The sequence below is a fragment of the Scaptodrosophila lebanonensis genome, unplaced genomic scaffold (genome assembly GCF_003285725.1).
Source record: "Scaptodrosophila lebanonensis strain 11010-0011.00,11010-0021.00 unplaced genomic scaffold, SlebRS2 tig00000171-arrow-arrow-pilon, whole genome shotgun sequence".
NCBI classification, from domain to species: domain Eukaryota; kingdom Metazoa; phylum Arthropoda; class Insecta; order Diptera; family Drosophilidae; genus Scaptodrosophila; species Scaptodrosophila lebanonensis.
The window spans coordinates 760,474-781,550 of record NW_022060603.1 but is presented as its reverse complement, the minus strand read 5'-3'; the positions used below and the strand labels follow the sequence as shown (position 1 = coordinate 781,550).

Genomic DNA, 21,077 nt, shown 5'->3' with positions numbered 1-21,077 from the left:
CACTAAAAGCAAACTCAAATACCAATGATTCATAAAAATACACGATTTAAAGCTGAGCTCAACACAATTTAATGACGATAATGAAGAGCTCAACTCAATGCCGAGTTAAATCTAATAAGAACTGCCAAGAATTTACAAATAAAATCAATATTAATCATTTCTGTCGAAGAACGTTCTCATGCTAATTTCAATGAATTTGTAAAGTAAATGGAAAACTGCGAACTGCAGTGCAAACAAAAAACACCACAAAAAAAATGAAAAAATGAACAAATTCATCAATTTGCACTCACCTTTCTGTAGCTCCGGATTATTGAAGTGCACCTCGAGACGCACATACGGATTGTAATCTTTTCCGCCCACCGGCAGCCCAGCTTCTGGCGGATAAGTGAAAGTACTGGCGCCCATGGCCCACAATGCCATCACCTTGGAGCAGACCTTGGCCGCAGCGGGCAACTGTTCGCAGTCCCCATTGTATAGCGGTATTTCGACATGCGCATCCGTCTCACAATGGAACACCTCCATGTGGTGCACGACCCCCGCCGACTTAACCAGCGGCTCGAACTGCACGATGTGGCGGCGTCGCTTCACAAAGTCATCCAAGCGCTGCACATGACACCAATAAGTGGTCTCGCGCACCGGCACTGGCGTCTTCTGCAGCTTTATTTCGATTTCATGCAAATCGCTGCCAAGAAAGACATTAGACATTATGCTTAAGTAGATCGGGAAATGCTCTGCATCCAGCGAATACCAGTTTTTGATCGATTTACAGAAGTCAGATGGGACCGTCACTTAGCTTCACATTTTTCAAGGGAACAGTTAATAATCGGTGTCTGCTTTTTATAAAAATTTATAAATAACGCGGGTTAACTTTTGTTCTCGACAAAAATTAAAAGCCTATGAGAACAACTTTAAATATTGAATGAAACGAAAAACTTGTTTCTACAACAACGAATGATGGAATATTAAAATAAATTAAACTCAAAATTGTTGACTGCTACCTTTTAACAAAAAATTGAAATTAAATATAATTTGATCTACATAATATCTTACATAATAGACTTTAAGAGAAAGAGCAACCAAGGAGACTCTTCTGCAACAAATAAAAACTCATCCTGCGCACATAAAGAGTATTTATTTCTTTAATTATGATTGGTTCTCAAGCTTAAGAGATTTCTATAAAAAATATCTGATATTATAGACTCAGAGAAAGTGCTTCTAAAGGACACTCTCCTGCCACAAACAACGACTCATCGTGCAGCCTAGGCTCTACGAGGAAGAAATAAAGAAGCTGTCCTACTTACGTCTCGGGAATTAAGATTTTGTCAGCCCGCAGTAGCTGCAACATTTTGATGCCGGCCTCGTGTGGTGCTGTCACATTGGGCAACGCAAACTGATGATCCTCGAGAGCGAGCTCTGTTTCGCCACGCGCCCATACCACATACATGGTACCCTCCTGAAAGAATTCGAACAAACGATGATTACTTGCCGATCTTTTCGAAGCTCCATTTTTTGAGCTTACATGCATACGCAAGTCGAGCGGATCACAAGTGTCGAACTTGCGCTTAAAAGCCAGCGTATATTCGTCCATTTTGAAGAGCTCACAGTCCTGTTGATAGTCCTTGCGGACCCAGCGCCCATCTGGGCTGGTATAGGTGTCCGTGACAACATTGAAAAAACCGTTTTGATTCTCGAAAAAGCAAATATCCGCATCGGCCAAGCCGCCACGTTTCGAGAAGCCCAAATAGAACCAGCGATGCTGCTCATTGAAGGCATTCTGCAAATGGAACAACACCTCCTGCTTATACCAATCCACCATCCAGCTGAGCTTGATCTCCTTGTTGTCCAAATAGACTTCGTGCAGTTTTGTGTCCGACAGACCTGTAAGCAAAAAGACAAATTAAGATTAACCTCAAGTCCCTTAAACTTATTGAGCATTTTTATTTCAAAACTGTTAAATATATTGCAAAATGTAACTGAAGGTTACGGACGATTGTTACAACATTAATATTCTGAGTTGAGTGAAGCCCGTAAGATTATTTGATTACATTTTAACATAAATATCGGACTCTGGCTGACTAATTCACTCACATTCGGATTATTATCTTCATCAGTTATCGCTTTGAAGTTATAAATGCATTTGTTCTGTTAAGTTTAGTTGTAGTTTTGAAGGGCATTGTTAGTTAAAAAGAGTTACTCGAGCTCCTATTTTAAATATCTTTGAATTCGAATTCATGAAAACGAAGCATAAACCGCCACTTAAACTATATTTCACATTAAAGTTTTACGGGCAGTGGAAACATATTATTTTTGTAATTCGTTTCCAGGGACAATAACTAATCATTTAAGCACAGCTCTTTAAGGACTCACACAGCCCAATTCGGGTCTGAAAAGGTTCGATCCACGGGCCAAAGTTCGCGTGTAAGGCTAATATGTTGGGAATTAGATTCCGGTTACACTGTCGTGCAAGGCTATGGGAAAGGGCCTGCTGGAAGGTGCAAAGCCTGCAATCTCCTGTAGGTTCAAAATACACGTAACAAGCCATAACGCTTGCTATCTAATTCGATCTCTCGCTCATCGGTTGTGCACATCCATTTGGGACCCGCCAACATATACCCAAATCATACAACACACCCACATAAGGCCAGCGGGTAAGGAAGCCAGAGGCAGCTTGCTATTTTATGACAGGCAGTAGTCTAAGCCCAAAGAAAATTAATGTTGCAATTTGAGCATCGCCACCACAGTTCCATGGCTCGATAATCAAGTTGCCTCCCTTTCGTACTAATTACCCAAATAAAAACGAAACACGCGATTTCAATCTCTGACAGTCGTCGGAGCATAGCTGAGCTGAGCTGAGCTGAGCTGAGCTGAGCAGAGCAGGGTAGAGGATAGGAAAGGAACCGCAAGCCAGTGCACTGGTAGTCATTAGATTTATGTTTCGAGCAACTTTGAACAGGCACCACATCAATTACAATAGCAGCATCGGCAACAACAACTACACCACAGTCAGCCAAGCGGCAGTAACGAGAAAGAAAACCAATAAAATGTCAAATCCAATTGGCAAACACACAACGAGATCGAGGACATGAACATCGACGTAAACGTAAACGTAATCGTGGACGTGGACGTGGACGTGTACGTGAACGTGGACCCCGGGATGTGGATGGATGTGGACCACAGTTTGCAAAGCAAAGCACGACTATATCAAACGGTTTGACAGTGTGGATTGAAGGCGTCGGCAAGAGGACCAAGGGGCATGAAAATAGATGAGGCATAGCTACAAAAAACACTCGATTACAATCAAAAGTGACAGGGCGCGAGTACTGGAGCATGGACTGTAACATGGTACGGTGGTGGTGATAGACAGAGGGTGGTGTGAGAGGGTGGTGCTATGCTCTGACGCGTTTATGAATTTCGCTTTCTGTTCTGTGGCTAACCAACTGACTGGCTCAATGGCTGACTGACTGACTGACTGACTGACTGACTGACTGACTGGCTGGCTGGCTGGCTGACTGGTTATCTGAGAAAAAGTTCAATCATGTTTAGCGGACGTACTCGTAATATGACCGAACGAGTTGTGGCCAAAAGCACACACACAAGCCTTTGCAAGCACTGTGGGCTGCATGGACATAGCTTATAAGTCGACATCGTTCAAATTTCAACATTTTTACTCAAGCAAGGAAGTGGCTGGTTTGAAGGCATTTCTCAATCGAAGCAAAACACTTCAGCAGACAAAGGTAAGGCCAGATCTTTTCAGAGCTGTGCACAATATTGTGTGCTAGTTAAGAAATTCAGCTTTTTATTTAAGTCATTTATTTAGAATGAGATCAATTTTAATTTCATTTCATTTACTCACAAAAATTAGCATTACTTATTTTATTTATTTATATAATGCTAGCTTAAGATTAAAATCTTAAAACTAACAGAAGAGAATTATGTTAGCCATGGCTACTAGGGCCTTCAGCTAACTTTGTATGTACATTTTACAGTGTTAAAGAAAAAAGTAGGAATACATATGTATGGGGATTGGGTAGCATTATAAATTGGTGTGTATCTATAATTAGTTAATAATAAAGAGTACAGGTTATAAAACCTGATCAACTTAAATATATATCAAGTGTGTTTTTACAGTTTATGAGTGAACGGACAGTTTCTAATATGTAAAAAAGCGGAGGAAAAATGTAATCAGAAACCCATGAGTAGTTTACTTTTCAGTACCTTTAAACTATACTAACACTTAAGAATAAGAATTTGATGCAATGCTAATAATATGCGAATATGAAGAACAAGTACACCTGTCAAGAAAATTACGAGTTAAACGTGAAAGCCTATCGGCTACTATTTCAGTACGTGATGCATTTTAAATTTTGTTTTGGGTAACTTGCAGTTTGTAAAAGATCAATTTTAATCTGTTCATATTTGTTCACTTTTTAAGCTTTTCGTGGGCAGCAATAAAACAATTTTAAATTTACAAAATTAGGCAACTAAACCCCTTTTTAAAGTAGAACAGCACACAAATGTATTTGTGCCTACTTTCTAAGCAGTTATTCAAAAAGTCCTTCCTTGGCCTTCACAAACAATTGAAAAAAAATAAGCCTTTTTGTTGGGAACTGGCATAGACATTTGAACCGCTTTATAGTTGTTGTTTTAAATGCTCTTCAATTCCGCTGAATGGGAGAAGCGAAGTCTTTAATGAAAAAAACGCTCGAGTATCCTGAAGTTTTCGAGCTTGGAAAGCGTAAAAATGTTGCTGTCAAAAGGTGAACCAGACCATGGTCGGACACGACTCGTGACTTGTGTGATCGCATAGTTTGCCGTACAGCTGTGTGTTTGGCACTAAAATTGATTTGTTAGAGTACATATGTACATGTGTCTTACTTCAACATTACAACTTGCGCGCACACACACACACACACACACACACACACACACAAACAAGCACGCACAGTCGCATAAATCATTGCTCCGGTGTGGCTGTAACTGTAGCTGCGTCCATTGCTGTCAATATGGGTATGGTGGTGTGTCTCTGTGTGTGTGTGTGTGTGAGAACTGCTTCGGCGTTGGCATCTTCAGTGATGCCCACAACAAATTGCTTCCATTGTGGCATTTAAACGCTTTCCATTTGCAAATGGCGTAAGCAGACATTTTGTGCAGCAGCCTGTTAGACGAACGCACAGCGCTGTCAACGCAACAAAACCGCAGACTTATGCCTCCATCAGGAGGATATGTGATTTGGTCCCCAACTGGCCCCTCCACGCTCTATCTGATGTACCCTGCAGATGCTATATTATTCATGTCGCGCATAAATTGTTAATATGTAATCACACAGTCCCGTCGAAAATGTGCTGTGAGACGATTTTGCGGTTGCTTTCGGCATACGTGACGTATGCGCAATGTATAATAATAAACATTGCTGCCATTTAAGTACGCATAACTGAGCAAAGCCGCCAACGAATCTATTTATTTGCGCCAGATCAAAAATGCATGGCCATGTGCATATTAATAATACATTTTGAATGATTTGCTAGAAAAACAGAGGAACATGTGAAATAAAATAAAATAAAATATTTATTGCCTACTTTCCAGTTGACATTTATTTTAATCTTCGGCGAAAACGCAAGACAGGCATCGTCACATGAGAAATACGAACACATGACAAATATGTAATATGCCACAATAAGACCAACAGAAGAGTTATGCTTACTGAAAGGCCGATATTAGCTGAAAATTTTGAAGTTTCTTTTCAAATCGAATGTTTTAGAATTTAAAATAACTTCCTTCATCAGCTAAAAATAAACAAGAAAAACCATTCTTTTTTAAGATTCCGCAATACACCCTTGTTTACGGAACATGAACATAAACATAATTTACATTCGTTTGGCTGAGTGATAGGCAAGAGCGCTACAAAAGGATTAACTAAATTTTTATAAATTGTATTATACATTTTTTTTTCTTAATTTTAGTTTGTTGTGCAGTTTAGACCATAATACAACGGTTTCAAATTTTAATATAAGTGACGGCAAATAATTTTTAAATCATGCTTATCCGATGATAGTAGCGCATTGATTCGAACCGAGTCATTTACTCAGGAACACACTCACATTGTGGGATTCTTGCCAGCTATTAAGCTATTACAGGCGCCAGGATTTTTTTAGCGAAGTGAAACAAGAAATGTATTATAAAACAGGATATTATAATATTTGTTTCCTTACATTATAGCCAATTATTAGTTACTATTAAAATAAGCATTCTTATTTAATAAAGAGTTCAAAAAGCAGTTTCTTAACTGTTCTCAGCTGATATTTTTCCACAATATTTGTCCGCTCCTTTTTCCTTTAATCGCGATCAGCATAAATGGGACTTCGTTTGGCATCGTAACCCAACTAAATACAAACATATTCCTTGAACACAGATGGCTTTTTTATGGTCAGTTTTACACGCATGCCTGACACACTCAAGATGCCTACCCTTGTCGCCCTAATCGGCCATTTAGCGCTCAACTTTTCAATTGCATTTCCATTCACACTTCTCACGTCGCCCTCCACTAATTTGATTCGTTTAAAAAGGGACCAACACGCACACTCGCACACACGCACATAACTGTAAATTTAATAAACTTCATTTTATTGCATTTTGTTGGCTGCTCTTTAGTTGAGCTCCTAATCAAAAAACTTTTTCGGTAAGCACAGAAGAAAAAAACAAAAAAAAAACACACGAGGCGAGAAATGAAAAAATACAAACTTGAGGCGTCAGATTGGCGCGCGAGTTGCGGTACAGCTGAAGGTGAATGGTGTGTGGGAGGGGGCGGAGTGGGCGGAGGAGGAGGAGGAGACGGGAACGGAGAGTGTGGGTGCATAGTTTTACAGCTTTGCACACGTTCCGAGCGACAACGATGATGATGATGATGATGATGATGATGACGATGATTATGGCGAGGACGACAAGAACGATGAGAATGGCTCAGCGTGCCAAGGCGCAAAGGAATTTTCTTATTATTCACTGCATGCGAACAACTTCCGTTGGCGCGCGTGCCCAACCCATCAAGCCACTCTTTGTGTGTGTGTATATATATAAATATATGAGTGTGTGTGTGTCATGCTTATCGCTTGCCCAGCTCCAGATTCTGATTCAGCTGCAGCCTCAGCCTCAGCTTCAGCTTCATCTTTATCTTCCGCTTCAGTTACAGCTACAGCTACAGATTTTCCTTTCGCTTTCGCTTCTGCTTGTGCTTTCGTCCTTTTGTGTTTGTCCTAATACTTGAAAATTTTATTTCGCTTTTCATAAGCAGTGGACGCCTTGTGGCTGATGTCATTATTATAACGTTATATGCACAAATCGTCAATTGGTTTGGCGCAAAAGCGCCCAAGCACCCAAGCACCCAAGCGCCCAAGTTCTGCCAAGTCCTGTCCCCAGACCCCTTCGTCCTTCGTTCTTATGCCGTCATTCAACTGCTTCTCAAGTGACGCAAAAGCATCTTTGGAATGTGCCCCTACCTACTTGTCGCCCAGCCATCCCTCTCGCTTGTCCCTCTTCACTTAACACTTTATTGAATTCCTGTTGCTTATTGTCCTTGTTGTTGTTATCGTCGTCATTATCTGAGTTCCCATCTGTCCATTTATTGCTAACGCGTAGGAGAAGGACGGCAGCCCTGTCACATAAATCGAGAGCTTTGTTGGTCGGTTGTCACTTTGAGTTATGAAATGGCATGAAATGTGCTCGAGGCGTTTTTAGCGCATTGCGAAACACGAGCGCAGGTGGACAAATGGTTGGCATATACATACATACATACATACATACATATAGAGACTACACATACATATGTACACTTGTTGTTGATGTTTTTGTCACTATTACTGCGGTTACGTCGCCGCTTCTCCTTTCGATTGCCTTCTGCATTTTTTTCATGTTGCTTTGCTTCTCTGCCGATGGAGACAAATATTTGGACAAATTTTTTGCCTTGAACTGGACAGAGTTCTATTTTTTTTTTTTTTTTTTTTTAGCATGTATAAGTGTGTGGGTATATAAATTATTGTGGACTTATTGTGTGCAGTATATATTGGCATTTAAACTGCTGGCATTTTGATAGACTGCCCCACAATTTGATCATCATTCTTGTCCTCGTCTTTGTTGTGGGCCGCAAATTCTGACAAATGAGCGCACGTTTAGTTTATTATTGAGCTTATTTATGGTACACCTTTGGCCGGGCCGGGCGGGGCCGGGCCGGAACGGGCCGGAACGGGCCCTTCCTCAGAGGCCATAGAGCCAAAAGGTGGCACACAGGCTAATGTAATTGCATGGAATAGCAGTTTCCTTCTGATTTCTGCTACGCACAGCAATCGAATGCGACATTTTGAATGATGACGATGATTTTGAAATTAATGCGAATTGAAATATAAATATATATACAAGTATATGTATTTATGGCTGCAGACACTGTGCCAGCGCCGAACGACAATGAATTTGTAACAACAAGGTTTCTGCTCTTAAAAATGTGGAGGTGTTGCATTTTCGAACTCATGGAAATATATAAATAGTAGCATTCTTGAAATCGAATTTTCGGAACGTTTATTGTCCAATTAAAGAGTTAAGATATTCGAATAATCTTAGCTTACTTCCAATCTTTTTGGATTTATATTGTAATAGCTAGGTGGTGGTATTTGGCTACACCCTGAAAAAACTCAGCTGTTGTTGTTTTTGTAACAAAATTCTATTTGGGTTTGCTTGGCTCTCCATTTGTTCTTGGGTCTATCATTTCGGGTGGTGCTAAATGTTGGGTGGTTTTCGTCAGGAATCGATAGAAGCGACACTTTGTTGTGTTGACTGACTGTTGATTACTTAGCTCGGCAGATATATGATTTATTGATATTAGAAATGGCAACCACAGTGTTTTGCTTTTGCCTCTGGCCTCAAACGCCCATATCATTGATGGCAATAATGATGTCTGCTTATTACACTGACAATGGAGAGTGACGCCATTAAATCAATATAAATCTGTCTATTTAAATACTGCAATGGTCAAGTGATTGCGGTGTTTTATGCCTAGTTATTATTTACATCTTAAGATAAGTAAGAGTAAGCTCGTTGAGTGTGGTTAAGATTTTAAGAGTATTCATTCAAATATAATGAGCTTTATAAACATAAAATATGCGCAATAGCTGAGGGAAATACAAAGGCCATTAGCTGCTAAGTAGGTAACACTTTTTTCGCCCGCTTATTACGGCAATAAATTTAGAAATTTATGAAAGTATGCGGCAAGTCAAGCCCAATGCTTAACCCCAAAATGCCGGCTGACCGCCGTTGCATGCCTGCTGCATGAGGTTAAATATCAAAGGGTGCGTGAAAAAATTCATTACCGCTGCCGCCACCGCCACAGCCACCGCCACCGCCGCATACATAAACAAAAGCGTCTAAATTGCCACGGCCATGGCTGCCAAATGGCAAGCGCTTTGACCGACGCACCAAACACACACAACCACCCAGTTATATATATACTTATATACGAGTATAGACAGAATGCCACGTGCGGTTGCGGCTACGGTTGCGACTGTGGCTGCGGCTGGATGCGGATCCGTGATAAATAAATTAAAAACACACGCCAAACAGCAGGAAACCAAGAAAAAAAAGGCCGAACGAACCTAATAAAGCGCCCGTTTGGAACAGCACGGCTGTGGCAAGCGGGGGAATGGGGAGTGGGCGGCATGCACCGAGTTTCGAACTTCGAGCTCCGGCACATATGTTGGCTCCATGTCCAGCGCAGCCGTTGCCTAAATACACAAACAAATGCCTAAAAAAACCAGAGGCCGACCCAGAAATTGTGGAGCGCCAGAGCCACAGCCTCAAAACCGAATTGAGAGACAGAAACAACAACAATGGAGCCGAAGAGTGCACGCTGGCTCCGAAATGCATAAGCCAGATCGAAACAGTTTGCTGTGGAAATCGATTTCATTGGACGCATCTATTTACCATAAAATTGCCAAATCTGTTCTATTTGAACATTAAATCACTCCAATTTAAATACTGAGTGCATCACTCTGCTCGAAATCAGATTCTAAGCGAGCATTTTTACCATTCCCGCTCAAGTTCTGTAGCTTACCAATGGAAGATCGTAGAAGATGTATCGGGACCGCCAGTTCTGAGAGACAACTAAGGAGCCACTCCATCGACTCTTTGTTGAAACTCTCTCATGATTTCTGTCACAAGCTTTGCAAGAATCTAATTTCATTGAATGTGTGATTACTACAATTTATTTGTTTCTGTATATTTACAATTTTCAATTCAACACAGGAAATATCCCCTAAATTTTTCCTTGCAGCAATTAAATTCAATTTTTGTTTGCTGAGCTGCAACGTTCAAACAGAAAATTCTCAAAATGTTAGATATATATTTAATAATGGAGTGTTTTAACAAAACTTTATTAAACCTGAATTAAGAATTAAGACACGCTTAATCTATCCAAAATATAACATTTAAAATATATTGCACATTGTTCAAGATCAGCGAGCAACATTATTACTGATAGCTTTCCAAGCTTATAACGAAGCATTAAAATAGGACAAGTATGTATTTCTTTTCATAACATAGTATAATTATTCACATTTATTCTAAAAATCTAGCAATGGTCGATTACGAGTGTAATGACCAGAATGTGAAATGTGTGCAATTAGAGGCCGATTTCAGCATTTAGTTGCCTTACAAAATTCAAATTATTGATAATGTTTGTCTTAAAACAATTTGTTCTCTGGTAGATTAAAAACACTCTCCGAATCATCCATGAAATATCCATAAATTACAATAAAGTAAAAAAGTAAATGAACACTAAAAACATTAATTATATCATAAAAACTTCAGATTGCAGTTGATACCAAATTAAAATAAACAACTCACGATTTTAAGCGCGCAAATATAACTTTGATTTATTGAGAAGGTCAAGCTTTAAGGGAACTTTTGAAAATATTTGTCTGTATTTGAACTTCTGAGGCATAGACAAGCTGCTCTAAGGCTTTCATTTAAAGATGTAAATCTATTTATAAGAATGATTTGTTCTTTTCAATCGACATTGAAATAAATTATCCAATACTCAATAGCCCCTCAAAAGGTGATCCCATACTTCTTTCTGAAAAGCTTTAAGGAAAACAGTGTCCATTTTCTAAACTTTGTCTATTCCGGCCATATCTTCTAATTTTCAAAAGTGTTCCTGCAAAAAGAAACCATCTTTTAGCCCAGTGTGCAGCAGTTGGGGTCAATTGGTGGCCTCCTTTTTTCCGTTCTGATTGGGAGAGTGGGAGAAAAATTGCGCGAAGCGGCAAAGAAGGGAAAAAAGCGGCAGAAGGCAAAAGGCAATTTGAGGAGACGGGGGATTAAACAAACAACAACAAAAAAACACATACTTATTTGTGTTCATACTCGTGCTTGTTTTTGTGCGTGTGTGCGTTTGCTTCTATACACATGTCATGAGCAGACACGCAAAGTTCGAGCCAATCACCTGTGTGGGGTAGACTTCAAAGTTTTGTTTGGCCATGCGTCAGGAATTGAGGGGATTACATGCAGGTGTTATCACATATACCCCGATAAGCATTGCATTTAATTGTACTGTTTTCAATCAAAAACTCGGATCGGATGAAATATTGGTTGCGGTCTCAGTTGCGGTTTATTCCAATCTATGTGTGTTGGCTAAAAGTTCAGCTTTCGTTTTACAATTTTTTAGTAGAAATTGAATGCAAATATTCGATGCTCACTTCGAATATTCCGTTTTTAACGATGTAATCGAAAGTTGGGCCGTCTTTGCGGCCTATCCCTTTTTTTCTTTCTTGTTTCTTCTTATACATATATTCCATTTCGATTCCTTTATGGTTTAATTTCGTACGTTTTTTTCCGATTAGTTTTTTTCGGCTGATGCTAGTGGATTCTATTTCATTTTTTTGCTTCCGTTTTTCTGTTTGGATGGTTACTTTTGTTTCTATTCTGTTGTACGCGCCTTTCTAAAGCAACTTCATTCTGATTATGATTGGTTTTTGTTATGGTTACGTTTTATTTACTATTTTTGAAATCCATGTTGAAATGAGAAGCAGAAAACTACATTTCTGAACACAATCAGGGTATAGTAGATATCACCTCCCTTAAATTCAAATTTCGTAGTGTAATTTGATTAATGTCGTTTGTCAAACATTTGTTGAACTTTGAGCTCTCAACAAGCCAGAACTTTTGAAGAATCCATTTCAAATTATGGAACAGATTTTGCTCAGACTGGCTCTTCAAACTTTCAACAAATTTGCTCTATCATTTAAGCAACTTTTGTCGCTTATGCTCAGACCTACATACGACGAGCATGGAAAGTTTAATTCGTTTGTTGTTGTGTGTGTGTGTGTGTGTGTGTGTGTGTGTGTGTGGGGGGGGGGGGGGGGGGTGTTTAAAGACGCATGGATTTCGTTGCTCGAAGCTCTTGATGTTAGGCAGGCAGATAGGCAGTCACAAGCTAACAAGAAGCCAAAGCCAAATATTCCTGCTCACTCGTTCACTTGCACTTTCTCCCCATCTTGATTTGTTTGAGACCCCACTCCCTGCTCCCTCCCCCCGCCCACCTAGATGTTGCTGCCGACCTTGCTGTCAGCCCCACCACTTACCATGTGAACCTTTTCATATGTGTTACTAAATTAGGTTTCATCCAGCTTGCCTCTTCAACGTCTCTCGGTGCTGTTGCTTTTTCTGTTGCCGATGCCGATGCTGATGCTGATGCTGCTCATGCTTTTTCACTCTGTTTGCAAACTAATTTACCGTTAGTTATTACTGTGTGTGTGTGTGTGTGTGTGTGTGTGTACGTGTGCGCGTGTGTGCACACAACTCCCCACCATCCGACCACCCCAAGAGCCCAACACTCCATCCTCTCGCCGGTATATGTCACTGAATGCATATGCCGGCCATTTGTCTGCCACGCCTCGCATATAAATTACACGTTTTTGTCTATGTCGGTTGGTAGGACACACACAAACAAGCACACACAAACACACACACAAACACACACTCACGCAGATATGGAGCGGCAACAACAAAAACAACAACAAAGTTGTCACTTATAAATGTGTAGTTATTTCCATTAAGTTGTTGTCATCACTAACATTCCTGTGAGCCTCATTTTGTCGGCGGGAGAGGCTGATGAGGAAAGCGACAGATGGAGATGGAAATGGACGTGGAGGTGGGAGATGGGAGATGGAGAGGGAAGCTGCCGGGCACTTGTCGAAATTCAGTCAAAAAGCAAATGAGGTCAAAGGACAAGCCTCAGTAATGGCAGTGGCTGTAACAGTAGCAGTAGCAGTGCCAGTAGCAGTAGCCGTGCCAGTGCCAGTGCCAGTTCCAGTAACTATAGCAACAGCCGCCTCGCCGCTGGGTAATCTACGGCTCAAGCAGCTCAGCCGCTTGTATTGCCAACGGGTGGCTGCGGCACGCTTTGCCAACTTAATCACAAGAAAACGATGCTGCCCATCATGCCGTGGGGGAGGGGCAAATGCTGGGAGGGGAGCAAAGGAGGACGGAGCACTTGGAGTGGTGGTGGGGGAGGGGGTGTTGGTGGACAAGCCGCCACAAAATCTGCAGCATCAGCCATTCATTTGGTTAATGACATTGTGGTGGCTGCTGCGGCAAATGCTTCACACACACACACACATAAATATGTATATATAAATATATACGAGTACATATATTTTGTACAGTGAAGTCTTGCAACAAAGATTGTATATAGCGCTTAAGTATTTTTAAGTTGCCCTTCATGCATTCATTCTATTGATAATATAACAATTATAACATTCTGCATATGACAAAGGAACGAAGCGACTTTTAAAACTGTCTTAAAAACACAAACATCTGTCATAGAAAAGTTTTGTTAGCTAGTTTCTATCATTATTACTATTAGACCTACAAAAAAACCCTACCATTTAAGAAATTTGTACATTCAAAAAATCAGTACGGACAGAAAAATTCTAGTATTGACTTCTGCGTAGCTCCATTTCTTAAAACATAGATTGTTTGGTCAGCCAGACTTTTAGAAATTGTTTTTGAAGCACATTGAAATCTTTATATACGCTATTTCCATTCCTTTTACTTTGTTATTGAAGCTTTACAATGGCTCTAGATTAATTAAACTTAGTTATAGACTTGCGTTTCATTTTGTTAATACAAGTATGTGTATCCGTATAACCTTAAATCAGCTTTCGACTTTTACTTTTGACAATGGAGATTAATTTGGGATAGCCTTCCTATGTCTCTCAAAAGTATAAACATCCATTTCTACATATATTTCAATACAAACCTTGACAGATAAATATCTTAATGAGATACAAGTATGATTTTCAAATTTAAAGTGCTTATAAGACAAGGAAAGAGAAGGTCCAGCGAATGAACACATTGTGTTTGCTAGGCACATTTTAAATATTAATTTAATTATTATTTAAGTGTTTTATAGCTCTAAGACAAACAATCCTGTACTTGTACGGAGCTGAAAGCCATAGAAGCTGTTGCTCCGTCCAGTTTTAAATTAACATTTAATTTGTTATTAGTATACTATGCTAAATAAATAATAATAAATAAATTATTTGTTTACGTTTGCGAGACAAACAAATCCACAAAATTGTGGTTCATTTAAGTTCCAGTCGTATTAAATAAAGCATGTTAGGCTGTTGATTCATTCAACCCATTATATTGTTTAAAAAGCCGATTTCTACTTTCTTCAGACCTTACTGTACACTCAGAAACACACACACACAGAGAGACAGATAGAGATACACAGTCGCATATACCCAAGAAAGTATCTCAAAGATACTTCTCAGCCAGCGAACGAGCACATAAACTTTGGCCCACCTAAACGACAAGTGGCAAAGGCAACGGCAACGGCACTGGCAAATGCCAGAGAGCCAAGCACTTTGTGCCAGTTGTTGTTGCTTCGTTTTGTGCATATGGAAGTCAACTTCGCTGCCCAGTTCTCTGGTCTTGCATATCACGACAACAACAACAACAACAACAACCACCACCACTATATTCGCTTTGCTTGTTGTTGTTACTGCTGATGCTGCTGCTGCTGCTGTTGCTGCTGCTGGCGCTGTCGCAACTTCTGTGCTAATGCAACATGGCCCATTCACATGTGCCGCTTCAGTTGCCACAACGCACATGACCAACTGTCCACACACACACACACACACACACATGCACATAACGCTCTTCCCTTGGGAGCGGCAACAGTGTGCAGACAAAATGTAATGAAAAAAGAAATGTGCAACATGAAAATGGAATAAAACTAAATTTGAAAAATTAAAATATTCAACAACAGGAGGCGGGAGAGAGAAAAAAGCGAACATAACTAAATTAAATGAAATGTAGAAGTGCAGTTATGTAGCAATGTATGAGTGCTAGCCATGTGGCATGTGTATGAGTGTCTCCTCGTAATCATACCACAGTCACGGACATGCGAGTAGAAACGGAACCACAACAAATTATAGACACCGACTACAATCATGTTTTATTCTTTTGAAAGAACTATCTGAACTAACTGCCCTCGTTTTCTTTGGCACCAACTCTTCTCGTTAGTGCATTGTCTGGATTGTTCCTTCAATTCAGGTGTGAACTGAAGGACGCATGTTACATCCTTTAATGCGAATCGATGTCGAAACTGAACTTTTTCTTTCTATTTTTAGTTGAACTTTGCCAAATACTTGAATTCCAGTGTGAGGAAACGCTGCTTTCTCATCTCTAAATTGTCCGCCATTAAGCTATGTCCGAATTCTGCTTTTAGTCAGCACCATTTTGTGGTATTTTCTCTCCCTTTTGTCAGCTCATTTGGGCATAGGAGCAGAATCTCCCGAAGTAGAATCTAGGAATCTAGGATCTAGCCGAGCTCTGATGTTGATCGAACTAAGATCTTAGAAAATTAAAGTATTGTTTTACTGAGAGTGCTGTGGACAACTTTTTAAACAATGTAGAATCTCTAAGCTTTTGACTTAAATTCTAAAAAGTGCGGTTTTCTATACCATAATTATTTTTCCGACAGCAATCGCGTCAGGTCGTGTACTTCTGGGACTATCTTCGTAGCTAGTAATGCGTACTCTACTACAATCGCAAGGGGTCTTTTGAATAAAACTTTAAAAGCAAAACATTAACATGTATGTTTATTTTAAAAATATTTCATGCGGCTCTTCTTAAATTATCTTTAATTGACTTTTTCCAAGCAGCTTTGAAGCTCTAGTTGAAAATATGTGTATACAAGTATTAGTTGTTTGTAATTCACAAAACAATTGCTTATAATTAAATTGTATTTATTAAGCTGTGCTTTAATTGAATGCTTTCATGGCTTTGTACTGCGATACATAATAAATGAAGAGCTTTGAATTCAGTTTTATATTTTAATGTTTAACTCCTATTGAAAATATTTGGAAGATTATAATAATACTTGTATATTCGCTTACGCTGCTTCTTTTATGACTGGATCTCCATAATTTTTTCATGAATTTAAAATCATAAATCATAATTGCACCTTAGTAAACAAATATTTGGAGTATTTTTGAATAGTTTTCTTGCCAGCTCGCAATATTTTGCGCATCAGCTTCGTTTGCTGCTATTTGAAAGGAATTCATGAAGAGGCTAAGTTCATGCTATTGGACTTGTGCTTGAAGATGTTTAGAAAGTTAGTGCGTTGGCGAAAAACTCAAAAGTACTCATAAAGCGTTGCCTTCTAGTTTGAGAATATGCAAATACATATACATATACATACACGTACACGTACCCTCTATACATGCACACATATGTATGCATGTATGTATGTATGTATATACATATACGAGTATACAAACAAACACAAACCTTTATGCTGTGGCCTCTCCACCTGCCAACAATGTGTGCCCAATTTGTGAGGCCATTGCTGTGTGCGGCTGCTTTGTGCATTGCTCGGTTCCAAGTGCGCTTTAGTGCCTTAATAATAGCTTAACATTTGCATAGATTATATCCAAGCATATGCACATACACACACACACACATACTCCCATACATACATATACACACATATGCAAATAAAATGCTCGCATATGCAGCACTTTGATTCAATTTGGCTAAAGTTTTTATCACACAAGTGCGACAGAGGAATTGCGAGTGAGATGGGTATATAGAAGTGTTTTCCCACACACACACACACACACACACACACACACACACACACACACACACACACACACACACATACACACACACTGATACGGAAGTGCAGAGCTCGTACTAATGAGTTTCAAATGCAAAAGCTCTTGGCACTTGATGCATTGCACTTCAACGCTCAACATTCGACATAGTTTGGCGTTGATTCCAATGGGTTTTCACATTGCTATTTTCTCCTCGTTTCTGTTTTTTATTTAACGTTTTAGTGATTTTTCCTTTTTTGATACTTATATGAATTGCACGTAATGTGGCGTATCGTTGACCTAAATCGTGATTTGGTCTAAATACGTGCGATATAAGTATAAAGATATAATCAATAGTCTGTAAAATGCGCGCCCAAAAAGTGGGCACCACATTCCGCCATACAGCCATCGCAGTAAAAATGCGGGAGAAAGCCAAAGGTTTTATATTGAAATTAAAAATTTAAAGCGTTTGGTGGCGGTCATAAAATCTCCAACACGGCATTAAAGCTTAATGATTTTGATAGTTGATTAAATGATTTCTTTTACCTTTTTCTATGCAAATCATAGCTAATAGATCAGCTGTCCATCAGTCTGACTGTCCTTTTTGTAGGCGAAAGTTTTTACAACAACTAGACGCACATAGCTCTGCCTTTCATCCGTATGTATAGAAACGATTTGGTGAAAAAACGTTAACACAAATTAAATAAACATTTATGGACTATTTCTTCATACTGTACCCCAAATAAAACCTAGTTTAGGTTTAAGTTTTTGTATATCGGCGATAAAAGTAATCAGCTTAAAAAACAAGTGTACCTTTAGGTTTTATGTTATTAAGAAGTAATTTAATTTAATTTAATTTAATTTAATTTAATGATATTATTAGACAATCGCGTAAGCCCTTCAACTGTAGAAATATGAAAATTTCATTTAATCAAATGTACTCAGCATTTTTCAAGGCTTGAAGAAGCGGCCTTGGTGTGGCAAAATGCTTTGGGGGATAATACATGCAATTTAATTTTAATCTTGCGTAGGAGCCTTCTTTTTGGATAGCTGTAACATTTTCTAATGTTCTACGATGTACTTATAATATAATTCTAGATAATTTGAAAGCCTTTCATAATTTTGCTGACCCCCGAAAAATAATTTGTAGCATACTTTGTAGCGCTCCTGCGCTGCTGGAAGCCAAACTAATGAGTTGCAAATTTATGTCAAAACGTACACACACACACCCACACACACACCCACACACACACAAGTGGAAATGAAGCTTTATGGAAGACGATTTCATAATCAACTCAAGTTGTGAGCGCAGCTTGCAGCGCACGTTTTTCTATGTATATAATATAATATAATTGGCTGCGTATACGTAATATTTGCCAGTTAATGGCAACTAAGAGGCACAATAAGAAGCAGATGCAGAACCTCAGAGTGGAAATACCCTTGCGTAACTTCAACAGGTCTTAGAGGGAGTGTGCTGTGGTGGGGGAGGGGAAGGGCATGGGGTAGTGGCGCCCCAATTTAATCAGACAAAAATCAATTTAAAATAGATTTACTTTCCCATCCCTCCACTAATTGATGGCAACGCTGCTGGCAACAGCAGCGGCAACGCCCGGGAGATGGGCTAGTGGGATATTTTTGGGTTGTGTTGGGTAAATTAACAAATATTTGCCAAACTGCTGCCAGGCGGCGTGCTCGGGCGAGCGTTTTGAATGCGCCAAACTAATTAAACACTTTTGCATAATATGAAAAACAGCAGCAAAAGCACCAAAACCAAACAACAACAACAACAGCCACACAAAGGCAGCCAAGCAAGTAGGCAAGCAATCAGACAGACAAGCCAACGGAAAGACAGCAAGAAGTTAGGGTGGGTAGGACGATAAGGACTGCCACTGGAAGGGGGGAAAGGGACAAAAACGGAGACAGAGACAGCTGGGCGAGCAGACATTTAGAGGGTTAGGCATAAGTAAATTACTTGGAAACGGCATTTTGACACTTGGCTGGCAACGTTTACAGTCGCCTTTGATGGATTAAAGTTGCTCGAATGCAGTAGCAACAGCAACAGCAACAGCGCCAAGAACAGTAACAACAATAATAATAACAAGCGTGGGCAAGTAAACAAAACAAATACCATAACAAAGCCCCGCACACGCACTGGCAAACTGTGTAGGGATCGCACAAACTACAAGCAGTGGCAGGCACAGTGTGACAAGCTTGATCCCACAAAATAATATTCAAAAGTACCTCATAAGCTGTCAAGTATTTTCTTATTTGTTTTTAAATAGTCTTTGGATAACTCTTGATGTATAATAATAATTCAAGGATATAGTCAGCTCCAATTGCATAAAAACAAATACAATAATTAAGTTTCTTGTTGTGCTTTGAATAGCTCATAGTATATAGTACTAATACATATATATATTTTTGATCACCATATTGAATTACCAAAATGTTTAATAAGCCCCTCAATTAAGTATATTAGTTACTTGAGCTATTTGAGCGCTGAAGCTTAAAAAACAATATAAATTTAAAGTGATTTTTATTAACAATCAACTAAATTACAAATTTTCTATATCAGAACATTTTCTAAACTCTTTCTTCAAGACATACTCGTGCGTCTATTATTTGAAGAAATTTGTTGCTTTTTTATATATTTTTTTTTTAAGTAACACGAAAGACTTGAAGTATTTGCTAAATTTTTCCGTCTATATGTGATGTTTGTTTCTATATTAATATAAGTTTTTTAATAGAAGTTTTAAGTTTTTTTTTTTGTTTGCAAGATACAAAAGCATCTAATACTTATTACTGAAAAAAACTATCAGTCTTTCCCTATAAACATGTAACGATTTACTGCGTTTGGCATAATTAATACTTGATCATAATATTAATACTACACTACTATACTCTTAAACCACACTGGTTTAATTAAAGAATGTTGACAGTTGAAAGAAAATCTTGCATTAAGCCCTGCACATTCCATATTCAAACTGAAAGTTGGATTACTGAATTAATTCTTAACTCTAAAGAGTTTTACCAAATAAACACAATTGCAAATTAGCAATAAGTTGTTGTTTCCTAAGATACACAAACGTACTAACAATATTTTACTTCTAAATATATCTCAACATGCTGCACAATTTTATTTTTCTCAGTAGCTGGCCAAAAGTTTATGCTTATTCTCTCCTAAATATATTATTAAATTGTACATTTGTACACACTGTGCAACGGCAGCCAAGTGCCACAAATACATTCAAATTTAATTGAAATACAAATTGGCAGCTTTTGTGCTGGTTGCCGGCGTTTCAGACGGTGCTGGTAGCCAAAGGAACGCGCAAGAATTGCGCAATACGCAAAAAGCTTACACAATGAAAAGCGTGAGGGAAAAGAAAGCAATTTGAGATGAATATAAATATTTACGCAGCAGTTAAAAAGTTGAATTGAGCATGGCGCATTGATTATGAAAGGATAGCGGCAAACTAGCTGCCACTCCTGTTCCAGCTCCAGCTCCTTGGACTGCAACCACAAAGGGACAGTGAAAGCAACAGGCCCCTCACAATGGTGCAAAGAACGGAATTTAGTTTCAAAAATATACAAGTAGTAGATCACAAGCTAAAGAAACTTTGCAGACATACTATATTACTGAACATCAAATGGGACGGTTTGCAAAATGGCAAAAACACCTTTCGAACATCGAGATTTCTGTTAAGCAATACAAGAAAGCAATTAAAGAATGCTAGACTATTGAAATATTTAAAATGTTAGCAACAAAATGAAGAAACGATGCTCAATGACTTAATTTGTTTATCCATCGGTATCAAATGTTTAACAATAATGTATTCCAATATGTCATATAAAAACAATTGAGACTATTGGCTGAGTTATTTGTTTCTTGATTCCCAGCTAGATGGCAGCGAGAAGGCTACAATGATATTTCAA

General features: G+C 38.9%; 1 protein-coding gene across 1 annotated transcript in view; it reads right to left on the bottom strand.

The window, feature by feature from the left end:
- LOC115629913 (tyramine beta-hydroxylase) overlaps positions 1-21,077 on the bottom strand; it is a 42,377-nt gene that overhangs the window by 7,489 nt on the left and 13,811 nt on the right. Inside the window, exons 3-5 of the mRNA XM_030526519.1 lie at positions 1,520-1,878; positions 1,302-1,453; positions 291-682 (exon numbers count right to left, since the gene is read on the bottom strand). Of these exons, the coding sequence (XP_030382379.1) occupies positions 291-682; positions 1,302-1,453; positions 1,520-1,878 (903 nt within the window). The remainder of the gene's footprint in view (positions 1-290; positions 683-1,301; positions 1,454-1,519; positions 1,879-21,077) is intronic.